The sequence below is a fragment of the Etheostoma cragini genome, chromosome 24 (assembly GCF_013103735.1).
Source record: "Etheostoma cragini isolate CJK2018 chromosome 24, CSU_Ecrag_1.0, whole genome shotgun sequence".
In the NCBI taxonomy this organism is placed as follows: Eukaryota; Metazoa; Chordata; class Actinopteri; order Perciformes; family Percidae; genus Etheostoma; species Etheostoma cragini.
The window spans coordinates 1,461,096-1,474,690 of NC_048430.1; the positions used below are offsets into that span (position 1 = coordinate 1,461,096).

A 13,595-nucleotide genomic window follows, 5' to 3' on the forward strand; every position below is an offset into this window, starting at 1 on the left:
CCTTTACTCTGCTTCTAATTGAGCTGAACAACAACAAATGTACTTCCTAAACTGTGTGACTGTCTTATCTTGATAAACTTCCACTTGAGCCCAGACAACATCTGAGGACACACTGGTTAAAGTGTTTGATGCTGTCGGGAGATAACAGAACAATTGTCCCTGCAGACTTCAGGCCTCTTAAAAGGCTTCTGTATTCATGGCACTGCGCTCTTTGAGGAAAACCACAGGGTGAATGGTGCGAAGCGCTAATGTTTGGGGAACAATGCATGTGACTCTGACCGCATGCAGTACAGGTTCCAACTTTGATCTCCATCCTGATTGGAAAAAGAGAGACCGCAATTTGCCCCCTTTACTGAAAGGGCACAAAAGAGGGTCTCGTTGGCAGCGGAAAATGGACAACCAATTATAAGAGCCGACACAAAGCCCTGAGCGAGAGGGGACACACACAGAACAACATCTCCCTGCTCTTCTCGCTTCAAAGTAAAAGCCTCCTCAATCAGTTTGGAACGGACCCAAAGCTTCCTCTTTTAGTTTCCGACTGACTATTAAAGTGTCTTTGATTGAGCGACAAGCTGTAAGCCCTTTGTCACCAAAGATAGCAGTGTACTGTACATCAACCTACAGTATGTCAGCAGGCAGTTTATGCAATATCATTACTGAGGCATGGAACGTTCACGCAACTTATGACATGGGCCAGAGAGCACATTCACACACATCAGCATGTCACTGGCAGGCGGGGAAGATGGTTCACATGCTAGGCTGAGATTGAGCAGGTCAGCTTGAATGTTTGGCTTCAATATCACCCAAAGCAATTTGTGGTGATCCTTTGATTTACTCACCTGAAATCAATCTCAAAGCTCTACTCAAATCCCTGCAGTACACTCATTTTCTGGCGTGTGTACATGACTCTACTTTTTCACCTCCTTTTCGCCAAAGTGTTGTGATCCCAAAAATGAAAGCGGCATTTAACTTCACTACAGATGATGCCAAGAACCATAAAATATTATATAATTGCCCCAATAAAAACACAGGCAAGGTACTAACAGAGGACTGCCAAATCTCATTACTTGGGGTTGGAAAAACAGACGAGTGGCTCATATCAAAACAGCCTCAACAATTATTAAAACAATTTTACAAGCGGATGGAGGCTGTATATTCTTATCCACAGCGTGTGGTTGGATATGGGGAAAGCCGCTGCGTTTCAGACTGGAGTCTAGGGTAAAGCCAACGCTGCAATCGCTCCTTGTCAGGTTTATGAGAGAGGAGACAGTTCCCGTGAGACAACAGAGGGAAAAAACGTCACCACTTCTGCCCGTCAGAGTCAGCGAGTGCCCCATAGTTTGCTGGGTTCCCACACCCTGCGGCCCCGTGGCTACCCACGCAGCGAGGCCAGGTATGTGTGGTATGTCACCTGCACACTGAGGAAGCTGTCAGCGGCCCGGCCAGAGGCTGGTACACCCCTGCTGAGAAACTTGATTTAAACATTCAAGATGAAGTGTGAGAGACTGATTGCTCTGAGAGAAAAAGGCTGGCTGCTCCAAGAGGAGTCTAAATCTTTTTATGAAACCGGCTCCCACCCAAAATTGTCCGATCAGCCTCGGCTACAGAACCACTCTTTACACCAGTTACTCAAGAATCAAGATGACACACTGAGTGAGCACAGAGCGGTCTCTCGTGCCCTGAGCTTGGCATTCTGTAATACACATGGCGTGAGAATGGGGCCCACGCTGAGGACGGCATTGTCGGTGGATTTCTACTGTGTAATTACACTCAATTAGTTTGAGCGGCTCAGTAATAATATCAAACCCCACCATTTATCTGCCTGACGATGTGGGAGCCAATCAGATTAGGCTGTGCATTTTTTCCCATCCAGCTACAGGGCCTGCACCCCTGCTAAGTTGTATGTCTCCATTCTGCATTGTAACAACCAGCTGTAATGGGCTGTGAGGGGAGAAGAATGAGGAAATCCAACCTTGCCAAGCGGACTCCATGCTGGCTTACCATCAAATTCATTTGCACTTAAATTTAGCATATAAACCAAACTAATTTGTTGTGAAGCTCATTTCTGGGGCATTTTTTTGTCTTACTTTCTGCCAGTGGCAAATGTGCAAAAGAAACAAGTTGCAGCCTGACATTACAGCATGGCAGCAAATCAGCACATAAAAGACTTTATATACGAGGACAAGGCTTGACAAAAGCCAGGGAGATTTAGCTAAACCCTAATACTTTGGAGATAAACAGGAAAGCACTACCACATGCTGTTTATTCAATACAACTGACAACTATGCAGCAAGCGTTTAATCAGTAATGTGGAGCACTTGATTATTAACCCTCCCCTGCAGAGTGTTTTCAAATTTGGCCTTTTGTTATCAATTATCTTGGAGCATGATTGCACCGCTGCTCACATTTTACATGTTGGCATGGATAAGGGTGTGGTAAAGAAAACAAGGACTCACAAATTTAGGAATCCTTGTGCTGATGAGGATTCACAGTTTGAGGAAATGCCTTCCAAACCAAGTCTTAGATAGAATCACATGTGGCATTGCTACCAGGACAAGGCTGTGAAGACAAGGATAAGTAGAGGTGCATTTGCGGCAGGATGTTCCAGGACACCTATCATATCCATTCCAACCAGCAATCATCAAGCCTGGATGTTGAACTTCCCTAAGTTGATTACACACTACTTCAGTTGTGCTGTTTAGCCAATTTAGAAGGGGCCTTTCATCTCATATGGATTGAGGTCTGTGTTGCGGCACACTTTTCCAAAAACCAAAATTTGACAGTCAGGCCAGATGCATGTAGGTGTGAAAATGGGCAGAGCTTTAAGCACGTTCTTTTCTCTGTATTCCTACTAATTAAAGCACACACTATAAAGATGCTGTTTACCTCTTACTGTATTTTTAGTTGCAGGAGAAAAATATTTTGACTATTTTCACCACAGATGATACGTTCTCCTCAATCCTGATGATTTCCGTTTCTCCGTTGTTTATAAATGTTTATAGATGCTGAATTAAACCCATGTGATAGCCTCTACTGTATAGCATAGACCCCTGACAGAGGCTCTGCCGTGACCTAGTTAAAGCTGGCTGGCAGCAGCTAGCAACAGCTCACAGACCGTCCACGGCCATCGGGCTCACCGTGCGCATCCCTGCATGACGAAGAGAGTCTCATCTGCAGGCGGGCATCAAATGATAAAAATAAATAGAGGCATAGAATCAACCCAGCAACACTGCAGTTATGTAATGGAAATGGTGCCCCAGTTACTCGTGAATGCTGCTGTATCTGCTGCTACTCTGGGTCATCTATGAGCTACATAAACTGATCCAGATCAGATGGTCTAACTAACCCAGCCTGCCACAGGAGCCAAGCACTGGAATGAAACACACCAACAAGATGATGATAACGCTGAATAAGGGTCCACTTCACTTACAAATGTGCTACACACACCTTTATATCAAACACACGCAAAAGTAAACAAAGACATTTAGTCAACTGAATGAAGCCTGGAGCTTTGAGCAGCATTGGAGCCTGCAGCGCTCCCTCAACCCTAGCCTGTGTACATTGAGGAAACATATGCTGGTTCAATGCATTATGCATGAGTGAGGTAGAGGTTCTGACTGACATTTAAGCCCTATGTTACCCAAATTACTCATAGACGATTGATAGAAGCTTTGTAAGAAGCTAGGCCATGCAATCCATCCAAAGAAGAGCAGACGTAAATATTTTACCTGGTTTTCAGCTGACATATGGTATTTTGTCTTGAGTTTTGTGTGCCCGTCTGAACTCAATCTCTCTTTATCATCCTATCAGGCCATGAAACAGATGGAATGCCTTGTGAAACGCTGCAAAACAAGGCCAAACGTTCTCTGGAGTGTAATAATGACAAAATGGATTGAGCATCACTGTGTCATAATGCTGGATCACACAGGGTCATCGGTCCAAGTCAGGCAGCATGTTATGTAAAGTGCATTATTAACAGACGTGCTTCTGCCTTATATAAAACTGTTTCACAGGTGACACAGAGGGAAAAGCTCAACATGCCTGTCTTCTGATGGAATGTCAGAGACAGACTCTTGTGTTTTCTCAGATGCCTGAAAAAATAAATGTATCGGAAGCTCATATCCTCCCAGGAAAAGGAGTGTTTACAGGACTTATCGGTGCCAGGGCCAGCAGGGCAACCAGGGCCAGAGACATCATGTCCCCCATAAGCACTGGAAGTGGCCCAGTTTAGAGACACACCCAATGGCCTCAAACTAAGTGACAGAAATTTTAGCATGAATAAGAAACAGTAAATATACCATTTGCATGTATTTAAATTACTGTACGCATCCAGGGTATAACAAAATAAATCACATCCATAATGGTTCCGGTGATGATGTTTGCGTCACTGACTCGGCATGAAGAAACGCTTCTTTTGATTCAATAAAATAATTAAAAATCTAGTTTTTTGATATGGAATGTGTCTTTAACTGTGTGCGGAGGATCTAGCAATCATTCCTTGCCTTTGCTTTACCACCAAGAAAGTTTGCATATAATATGCAGCATGACAAAAATATTACTCTTCAAATTTGCTATTACAATCAAAAGCAGATTGCACTTTTCATGGTTGCCCAAGCGATGGAATTATATCTGCACAGTGCCAACAGATATATGCTGGACCTTTACCAAAATGCTCCTGGCTTTCTCATGTCCCACTATTAAAACAACCCAGTACCCTTATGCTTCTGCTGCCCCGAGTAAGAATAAGTCATTGGTGGGGGGGCGGGGTAGGGGAAAGATAAAGTAAGACAAAGAGACTTGAATAAGAGTAAAAAGAAGAGAGGAAATTAGTTACAAGAAGCCAACAAGAGGAAGTCAAAAGAGTGTCCAAAAGAGGAGAAAGGTGAAAAGAACAAAAAATGTAAACAAGCATGTAGTATCCATGCATGCATGGATAGACGAGTGGGCAAATGTGAGCATGTTGAATCACAAACCCATACCACAAATATGACCTACTTTCCTTTTCTTCACAGTAAATCAGTAATTATAGCCACAGTAAAGCTCATATAAACCAATAACTATTAATGATAGTGATAGCGTTCAGGATCACACAGTCAATAGATAAGAAACAGCACAAAGCACCAATTAATCCTCCACTGTGTCACGTTAAGTTACTCATTCAAAAAGCTTACTTTGGATAAATTATAAATCAGGCAGTTCTCCGTCTCAGCAAGAGGATTCAAGTGTGTTGCTCCATCGCTCATGACACGGTTTGAGTAGGAAATGATTGACAGCTAGGTTTTTGTGTCCTAAATTGAGATTGTTTTTACTGCTGAATTTTTTAAGGTTCTGTGAATTGAAGAAGTTATTTGACAGGTATTAACGGTTTAGTTTTCTAAGTGAATCTACCATATGTTGTGTCAATATAATCAGTGATTGAATTTCCCAGAACCAATTTTAGGATTGTTCCCCAGGTCAGCACATCCTTTAATCACTGAGACTCTCTTGCATGTCAGCAGTGGGTTAAGATAGGTCAGCAGCAAGTCATAAAGTCAGCCAGGTCAAGTCAATAAGGTATGTTGACATCTTTTGGCTTCATTACAGCTTCACTATCAATGACATATGCAACAAACTGCACCACTAACAAAAATATTCCCTCCGGAAATGCAGATTTTAACTGTATATTAGTTAATGGTTTTTATATCTTTCGTTTAATAACACATTCCCTTCTAATTAGCTATACTGAGAGACTGCATTCAAACTGTTGCCATATATTCTGTGAACAAATGTCACATGATGAAATGCTTCTGCATTTCTTTTCATCAAAATGCTATTTTAAGACTCTTGACTTAGTATTTCCTGCACAGTGACGGCACTGTATGCACTGAGGGGAAATTAAGCTTCTTCGCGACCACAGAGACACAACACAGTAGCCGCTATATGTGTGCACTTGACATTCCAAAGTTAACTGCTTCACCTTCAGTTAACTCTTAGCCAAAAACAAGTTTCCACTCCAGTGACTTCCAAGAACAGCCTGGCATAGAGATAAGTCTGTCAATCACCAGAGGCCACAGTGTGTCTCACAAACAGTCATGGGAGGCTGTTGTTTTTTCTCTGCTGCTTGACCTGTGGATTTGTGAACTTTCATTTTAGCCTCAATGCTTGCATCTCAGGGTGTCTGTGGCATTATTGTAAATGTGCATTTTCTTGTCTGATTGATAAATTTAAAAAGTTCTCTTTCTTTCTCATCCAAAACGGTCGAGATAAGAGGATCTTTCCTGGGAAGCAGTTGCCTGAGCATGGGAAGAGTGGATAATTAGCATGAAAACTGTTATATAAAACTGCCACTATGTATAAAGAGACAAAAGATCACCACCTGCAGAAGTGCAGTCTAAACAAGCCACAGCATTGCCAGTATTGTCCCAAAGAGAACATCATTAACAAAAAACAACACAAATGATGATTCTTTTAGAAATTTGATAGTATCTACAGTATCCCCAATGCCTAAATAATTGTCTGTTTCACCTCAAAGTCTCCTATATTCTAAGCCATTTAAAGTTAAAAGAAACTGAAAGATTCTCAAACATTTCCTTCTGGGGATAAAGTCCATACTGCAGCAATACAGTAGATCAACAAGACAGAATGAGGACATTCCACAATGTCTGCTTCCCAACTAAGTGACCAGTCTGACGGACCGCGTGTCGGGACTTACCGGCAGGCCGCTGTCATGAGACAATCTCTTCAACTGCTCTCTTCTCTCCAGGTGTCTGTACATGGTCCCTCTGCCCTGTGGCGATCCACACACCTGTGAAGCCCTGGTGGGAGGGGAAAAGGGAGGAGTGAACAGAGTGAGAGGGAGGTGGAGTGAGAAAGTCAACAAGGAACACCTCATGTCCGGTAGGTCACATTTCCGCTATTAGAGGGGCTTTCACCTTTTAAAAGAGTTCACAGTCCAAGTTAAGAGCAGCAGTTTCAGACCTATTACAGGCTTCTTCTTCTTTTGTCACTATATATATATCCTTTCTCTCCAGTTTCTTTCAGTTTCTAGTATTTTTTCTTGAAATTCAAGCCAGTACAGGAGCGGGATTGTCCGCTATGCAGGATTCTAGGATCACAGAGCTCCAACTACATCTTACTACTTGGCGTCAACCAGGCATCCTGCCCTCCAACCCAATCCAAAACCCCAAGCTTCAGCCCTTTTGTTTTTCTAAGCCATTCCAAACAGTGCTGGGAACCAGTCCGACCTGGTCTGACTGAGGCCACAGCGGAAGACAAACACTTCACTTCACGCATACTACTCCTTTACAAAGAGCTCAGGCTTTAGAGTCACTGTGGTGGTGCACAGAGTAAGCACACCATTTCCTCGTTGGTGAGGACAGGGTCAAAGGTCAGCTGATGGACGCTTCAGGGTCAGAGATCCTATCTGTGCAACACAACTGGCAGTACCATGTGCAGGTATGCGTGTATGAATACCTGATGTGTCCTACGTAGTGCCGTGTTTCCACTGTATGGTACGGCTCATGTATGACTACATTATATGGGATAGTACTCCCTCAGTGTAGGCGACGGGATTCTCAGCTCATCATCATAGCAACATCTGGTGAAACTGCTGTTCCCTCATCTTCGTCAATTGTACAGGAAGGTGTACACTCAAAGTACTGTACGGCGTAGTGTATGTTGCGTATGGCGTTTTAGTACGACCGCCATTTTTTAAAATCTGGGTCAAGTGAATTAAAAAAAATGCTGTTGACAGTAGCTTGGATATTAAAAAATAGATGCGCCTTGTTGAAGATTATCTTTTTTCACAGTAAACTCTATAACCAGTATGACATTTAGAAGTGCTTTTTAGAAATGATCGTAGCAAACCTACCAAAATCATCTCATAACACCCTTGGCATAAGATCCAATGGTGTGATAAACACACACCCGCTAAATGCTACTATTGGCCACTAAGTTCAGAATGAGGCTGAATTCTGTTAATCCCTTTTTCAGCTCAATTGTGTTTACTTGCCTCACAAACGTACTTATGCAACCACATTTGCCTTTTGCATCTGCTGCAGGCTATATTTGTAACACCCTGTCCAAAGCTTCAGCAGCGTGACTGCACTTGTCAAACAATTCCCACACATCAACACGACATGTTCCATCCACTGCCAATCTGGTAAGTCAAAACGTATTGACACGAAGCCGCAAAAATCATATTACATTCAGGATCAGCCACTACGTTTTCATCCAGAACTGATGTTATTTTTCTTAACATGACACAGTCTCCTTCTGCCCCATTTCTAAATACCCTTGGGTTATGTAGTGTCTAAGGAAGTTGCCTAATCAGTGAACAGGATGTGAAATGTCTTTAATGACAGACTCCTGCCTGTCTCTTGGTCTGGCTTTGTAATGACTAATTGTGCAAATGTATTACATCAGAAGAAATACTGGTCTAAGTTTATATTGCATTTCAGTTTGGTCCCTTTCCGCTGAAGATTAGGAGAGGAAGTAAAAGCCCATGGCTTCCCTTCGATACAGAGATAGGGGGGTTTATAGGAAATTGAGAGTGAATGATTAAAGTGGATTATAGCAGTGTGTCTGATTGCCCAGACCCAACTTGGAAAACAAAGACACCATTTTCCTTAGGGTATAGAAAGTGTGTGGGATGAGTATGTGGACCGATTGGAAGTGATAAAGATTAAGCAAACACACAGATTAAGACAGATATCAGGGGTATAAGATATCAGGCAATAAAAGCCAAGCTTGCCTTTGACAAACCAAATGATGTTTAGTCTTTTTACAAACTAAATAAATTAAGATGCAATAGTTGCCAGTAAAGATACTGATTACTAAAAAGAGGTTATTGACCGATATTGTGTGCTGTGTACCCTTCAACACCCAGCCAATAAAAGCCAGAGATTTGTCTCTCATCAGTCAATGGAGACATTTAAAGAGCACTACACAAATGGCTAAAACGGTCATGGCTGGTGTAAGACTATGTTGTCATTGCTTTGGTTTGTTTGGACGGCACTTACTTGCTGAGGTCTCAGTATTTTTCTGAAAGTTTAAATTTGAGGTTCTGTTAGAACTTAAGACATTTATTCCAAGGCATTAAAATGTGTTTCAGAGAACTGGTAATCAACATCTCATTCATTTAATATTTACTGAGCAGAACCTGAGTTCATCGAAGCTTGAAAATCTGACTGGCTGTCGAAAGCTGATCTGTAAAAAGCAGCGCCATGGCCAATTTTCCACAGCTGACAAACTTGTTGACCGTTACGTCATTAATGTTTCTTGGAAACATATCTTGTAAAGAAAAACTTCACTTTGTGACTGTTGGCCATGACAAACGCTATTTTAAATATGTAGAAGCACACTGGTTTAAAGTACTGGTTTAATGACTAACCAGTGATCCATTGATCAAAAGAATGCCATAAGGAAATATTGACAAATTTAAATGCCCCTTTGCCTACGTTTGTTACAATTCAAGGGCCTTTCTGCAACTGCAACCCATTCAGGAACGTTGTCCCTCCCTCCGGATTCCCTGTGATTTACACCAAAAGCAATTACTAATATGTTAAACCGGTTCGGTGTTGACCTATGCGGAGTGACACGCGTCAACGCCTATAGTCCACACAGCCCCCAGCCGGCCATCCAGCCAGTCGGCAAGCCAGCCAGTGGGGTGGAAAGGATATAATCAAAGGAGGCCAGGAGGACGCTGACATCTGGGAGTCTTTGTGCAGTAGGCCTAATTAGATGCCAGGGTGAAGGGAGGAGGCGCTGTGGGACAGTGTGTGTGTGTGTGTGTGTGTGTGTGTGTGTGTGTGTGTGTGTGTGATTGTAAACCAGAATGGGGAGGTTGTTTGAGGTGGGAGGGGGGGACTCCCTTTTTAACATCTGCTCCAGGAACAAGGGAGGACCCAGCTGAGGTCACACAGCCCCAGACAGCTCCAAACTACAACAGGGATAATGTGAGGGGATAACAGCTTAATGATAACACTTACACCCATTGAGAGATCGCTGTAAACGGAACAGACTGTGAGCCTCGTGAATAAATGGTGATAATAAGCCCAGATTGTCCATGAATATGGATTGTCATGGCTCAGATTTGATACTGTTCCTTTGTAAGCTGAAAAGAATTAGGCAGCTGTGAATTTATTGCAATCACCAACCTTTTACTTGCGCTCTCATCTTAACTCGTAGCCAGGATAATCCTATACATACAGAGAAGGTCTGCTGAAGAAACACTGTTGCTCCACCCGCTGGCTTTTGACTTTGCAGTGTTACAGAGACCAAAACTCTGCCATAAGTGACAATACTGCCCTTTGTACCTAATACAGTCAGGCATTCACCCACGCATATTCTCATTTCACACTGTGCCAAGAGTCACACCACAAGTAAGAAATCTTTGTCATTGTAAGTTCAAACATAGATATCAAGTGGGTGAAGTGTGTGGCTTGCACTTTGCCCCTTTTTTTCATGAAACGAAACCTCTCATGATAAAAGAATTCTAGCAAAATTTTGCAATTAAAGATTGTCCTACATTTGTTTTTTCGCTGTGGATTGATTTAGCCCTGAGTTACATATTAAACTATACTACAAATGGAAAAGCAAATGAATTTAAGTAAATATTTCAATGGCCATCTGGATGAAAAGAATGAAGCATGGAGAGCCTTAAGAGCAGGGGATTCCAGGCGTGCATTTTGCATGAGTTTTCAATTAGCACTCCCATCTATTATAAAACTACTAAAAACAAAAAAAGTCCCACAAAGAAAAGCCTCTTGGCCAAACAGGGACTCTGACCTCTATGATCAATTCCCCGCTGCCCTAAAAGAGAGCAATGCCAGGAAGTGCCAGGGCCTGAAAATGGATGGTGGATGGGATTGGACATTGATTGGTGCACCCCCTTTGCCACAGGAACCAATTCATTTTCTCTCCATGCCCTGTATCTGCCTTGAATGAGGGGGAGAGTGAAACGGGGTCAGCGCAGAGGCATCCCCCCACGGCGCAGAGCCCGGTTCTCTCTTTATTTTTCTTCTGAATGATTCATCCAGATTGCCATGTTCTGGGAGAATGAATGGCCGGGAAGATTATACGTTTGAGTCTCTGAGTTTAATTTGCTGGGTTGCTATTACTTTCCATTCATTGAGGGGAAAATTGAAGCATGCAAGTGTCTGATGTGGGGTTTAAAATGCGGAGAGTGAGGTCCATTTGTATTCTAGCAGCACAGATGGCCGATGCTGATCGGATGTTTTGTGTCCCTCTGCTGGCCAGTTAATTTGATCCTGCCTCTGCATGTGTCCCGGTACAGTTGGCACGACTACGAACTGTAGGCCTGGCACGGCCTAACATGGAATTACTCTGTCTGGGAATCTCGAACAATAAGCCATATTTTATCTGTTGTTGTTTTCATACAGTCAGCAAATAATCTTTTCCAGTGTGTGCTCACTCATGGTTGCTGCCAGAGTGCTCAGCGTTCAAACCATGCTTATAACAAGCATCACTTTTAAGTATGTATCGCATGGGTGTGAAAATCAGAGGCTTACCGTCAAGGCTAATTTAACAGTCCCTTTAAAATTAATGTTGACGCTTCAAGAAAGGAAGGATCCTTTAGAACACTATACCAATTTATGTAACTGTGATTATAATCTATCTGAAATTTAATTAATCAAGACCCGGCAGTACATCCTTATCACTGCTAATATCATCCTGCATGAGCTTGCTTATCTTTCAGGCATTTAAAGCAGATTAGGGGAAGTATGAATTTGTACTAGCCACGTTATTATCAACAGGTAAAAGCAGAATCTTTGTCTGCATAACTGGACATCCATGGACACTAAGTAATTTGCTCATGTCTTTCTTGTTTTTACAAAAGACCACCTTTACATTGCTGAATAAACAACATATTTCCTTCAAAAATAATGAGAATGAGTGCAGGTGTTGATGGTGGCTTAGGAATGTATGTATACAACAAGGATGTGGCTGCTATGGATTCTTTACTTTCAAGTAATCAATTGGTCCTAATCTACTGTATATCCTGACAAAAATGTATGACAAAATGGCCATCAAAAGTTCTCACTACCTAAGTTAACTTCTTTAATTGCTTGTTTTGTCTTAAAACCCAACATTATTCCAAATTAACACTGCTCTTTGTGGCAACAAGACAAGCCTTCTTCTGCCAAGGCAGGGACAACTTGACTGAAGGAGTAAAGAAACTGCATATTTTATCAGGAACAAATGGAGAGCCTCATTGTGTTTTGACAGTCACAAAGCTGCAAGACATGCAGGAGAGCCGCGAGTCATTTGTAAATCATCTGTTAAGTGTTCACAATAAGCCGTCAGATATGTGACACATAGTTTTGCATTTTTTAGCAACTGTCCTTATATTCACACCAGATGCTCCGGCATGTTTGCTTAAGTGTTCTCCACTGGCCCTCTCAGGCATTCTGTCTCTTTGAAGAGTGTACTATCAATATTTGACTTTGCCTACTTGCTCAATAAAGCCTGTCAAACATGACTTATGTTCCATTCCATCAGCACTCAGTAAAGACTGAAAAGACTGGTTTTCAGATGTTATGTTATGCAAATACCTAAATTACTTCCGAAACCAAAATCATGTCAAATAGGATGAAAGGGAAACAATCTGCTAACAAGATAATGTGTTTCTCAGACACCTTTAATCAGATTCTGCCAGAATTTGTCTGGGCAGCTTTAAATCTCGTTTAGTCAGCAGTACTTAGCAGGCAATATAATGTGGGGGTTTAAGGCGTGAAGGGTTGGAGGTCTAGTGGAAAAAAAGAAAAACAATGAATACAATGTCGTCATCCTGTTCATGAGGGCAGTCCCAGCAATTCCCTGGCTTATCCCACCAGATGCGTAGGATGCTTTAATATACATCCTGGGAAAAAAAATCAACTAAGCTTCCTGTCGAGGGACCCTCCACTGCAACCCAGCGTGCTTCAGCCGAAAGCGTGACTCACTGCTGAACTCTCTCATGATAGCGCTACAGGTAGCAAAAACTCCAGAAAATATACTCCATAGGCCCAGGGGTGATGCAGCAAGCCAAGAGAGGGCAGAGGAATTTCCGACCCTTATCAAAATACACTACCGTGCCCCCCTCTTACTTTGGTATGTGAGCATCATGCGATGGGCAGCTCACTAAATAACTGAACACACACATTTCATCAGCAGGCTGGTGAGAGCTTGAGAAGCAACAGTGTGTTTGTGTGTGTTTATCTCTCTGCATGTTTTTCCTGTGTGATGTCTGTCACAGAATAGTAATGCAAACATCAGCCGCCACAGTTTAGCGTTAACAGCATTTGAAAAATTAAGCACAGACAATATTTTTTTCTGAAGGGTAGTTTCCTCAACATCAACGCTTAGCAACATAGCATTTAACACAAAATACAATTTCTAATCCAGAAAACATGCTACAGTGTCTTTAGCTAGCGGCTAACGTTTCATCCATCACACAACATGTTAGCTAGCTACAGTAAGTTTCTTTTAGCTTCATTTTAATTTCTGTTCCCAATATATAAACTGTTATTTACTGCAACTAGCTAATAAGCTTAGAGAATAGCTAAGAGACTAGCTACATTTTAATCATGGGTGTGAAGAGATAACTAGATAAG

General features: G+C 42.2%; 1 protein-coding gene across 3 annotated transcripts in view; it reads right to left on the bottom strand.

Annotated features, from left to right (window-relative positions):
• LOC117939235 (nck-associated protein 5-like) overlaps window positions 1-13,595 on the bottom strand; it is a 121,844-nt gene that overhangs the window by 107,309 nt on the left and 940 nt on the right. For all 3 annotated transcript variants that reach the window (XM_034864375.1, XM_034864377.1, XM_034864383.1), the window contains exon 2: window positions 6,692-6,794. In XM_034864375.1, coding sequence (XP_034720266.1) covers window positions 6,692-6,794 — 103 coding nt within the window. The remainder of the gene's footprint in view (window positions 1-6,691; window positions 6,795-13,595) is intronic.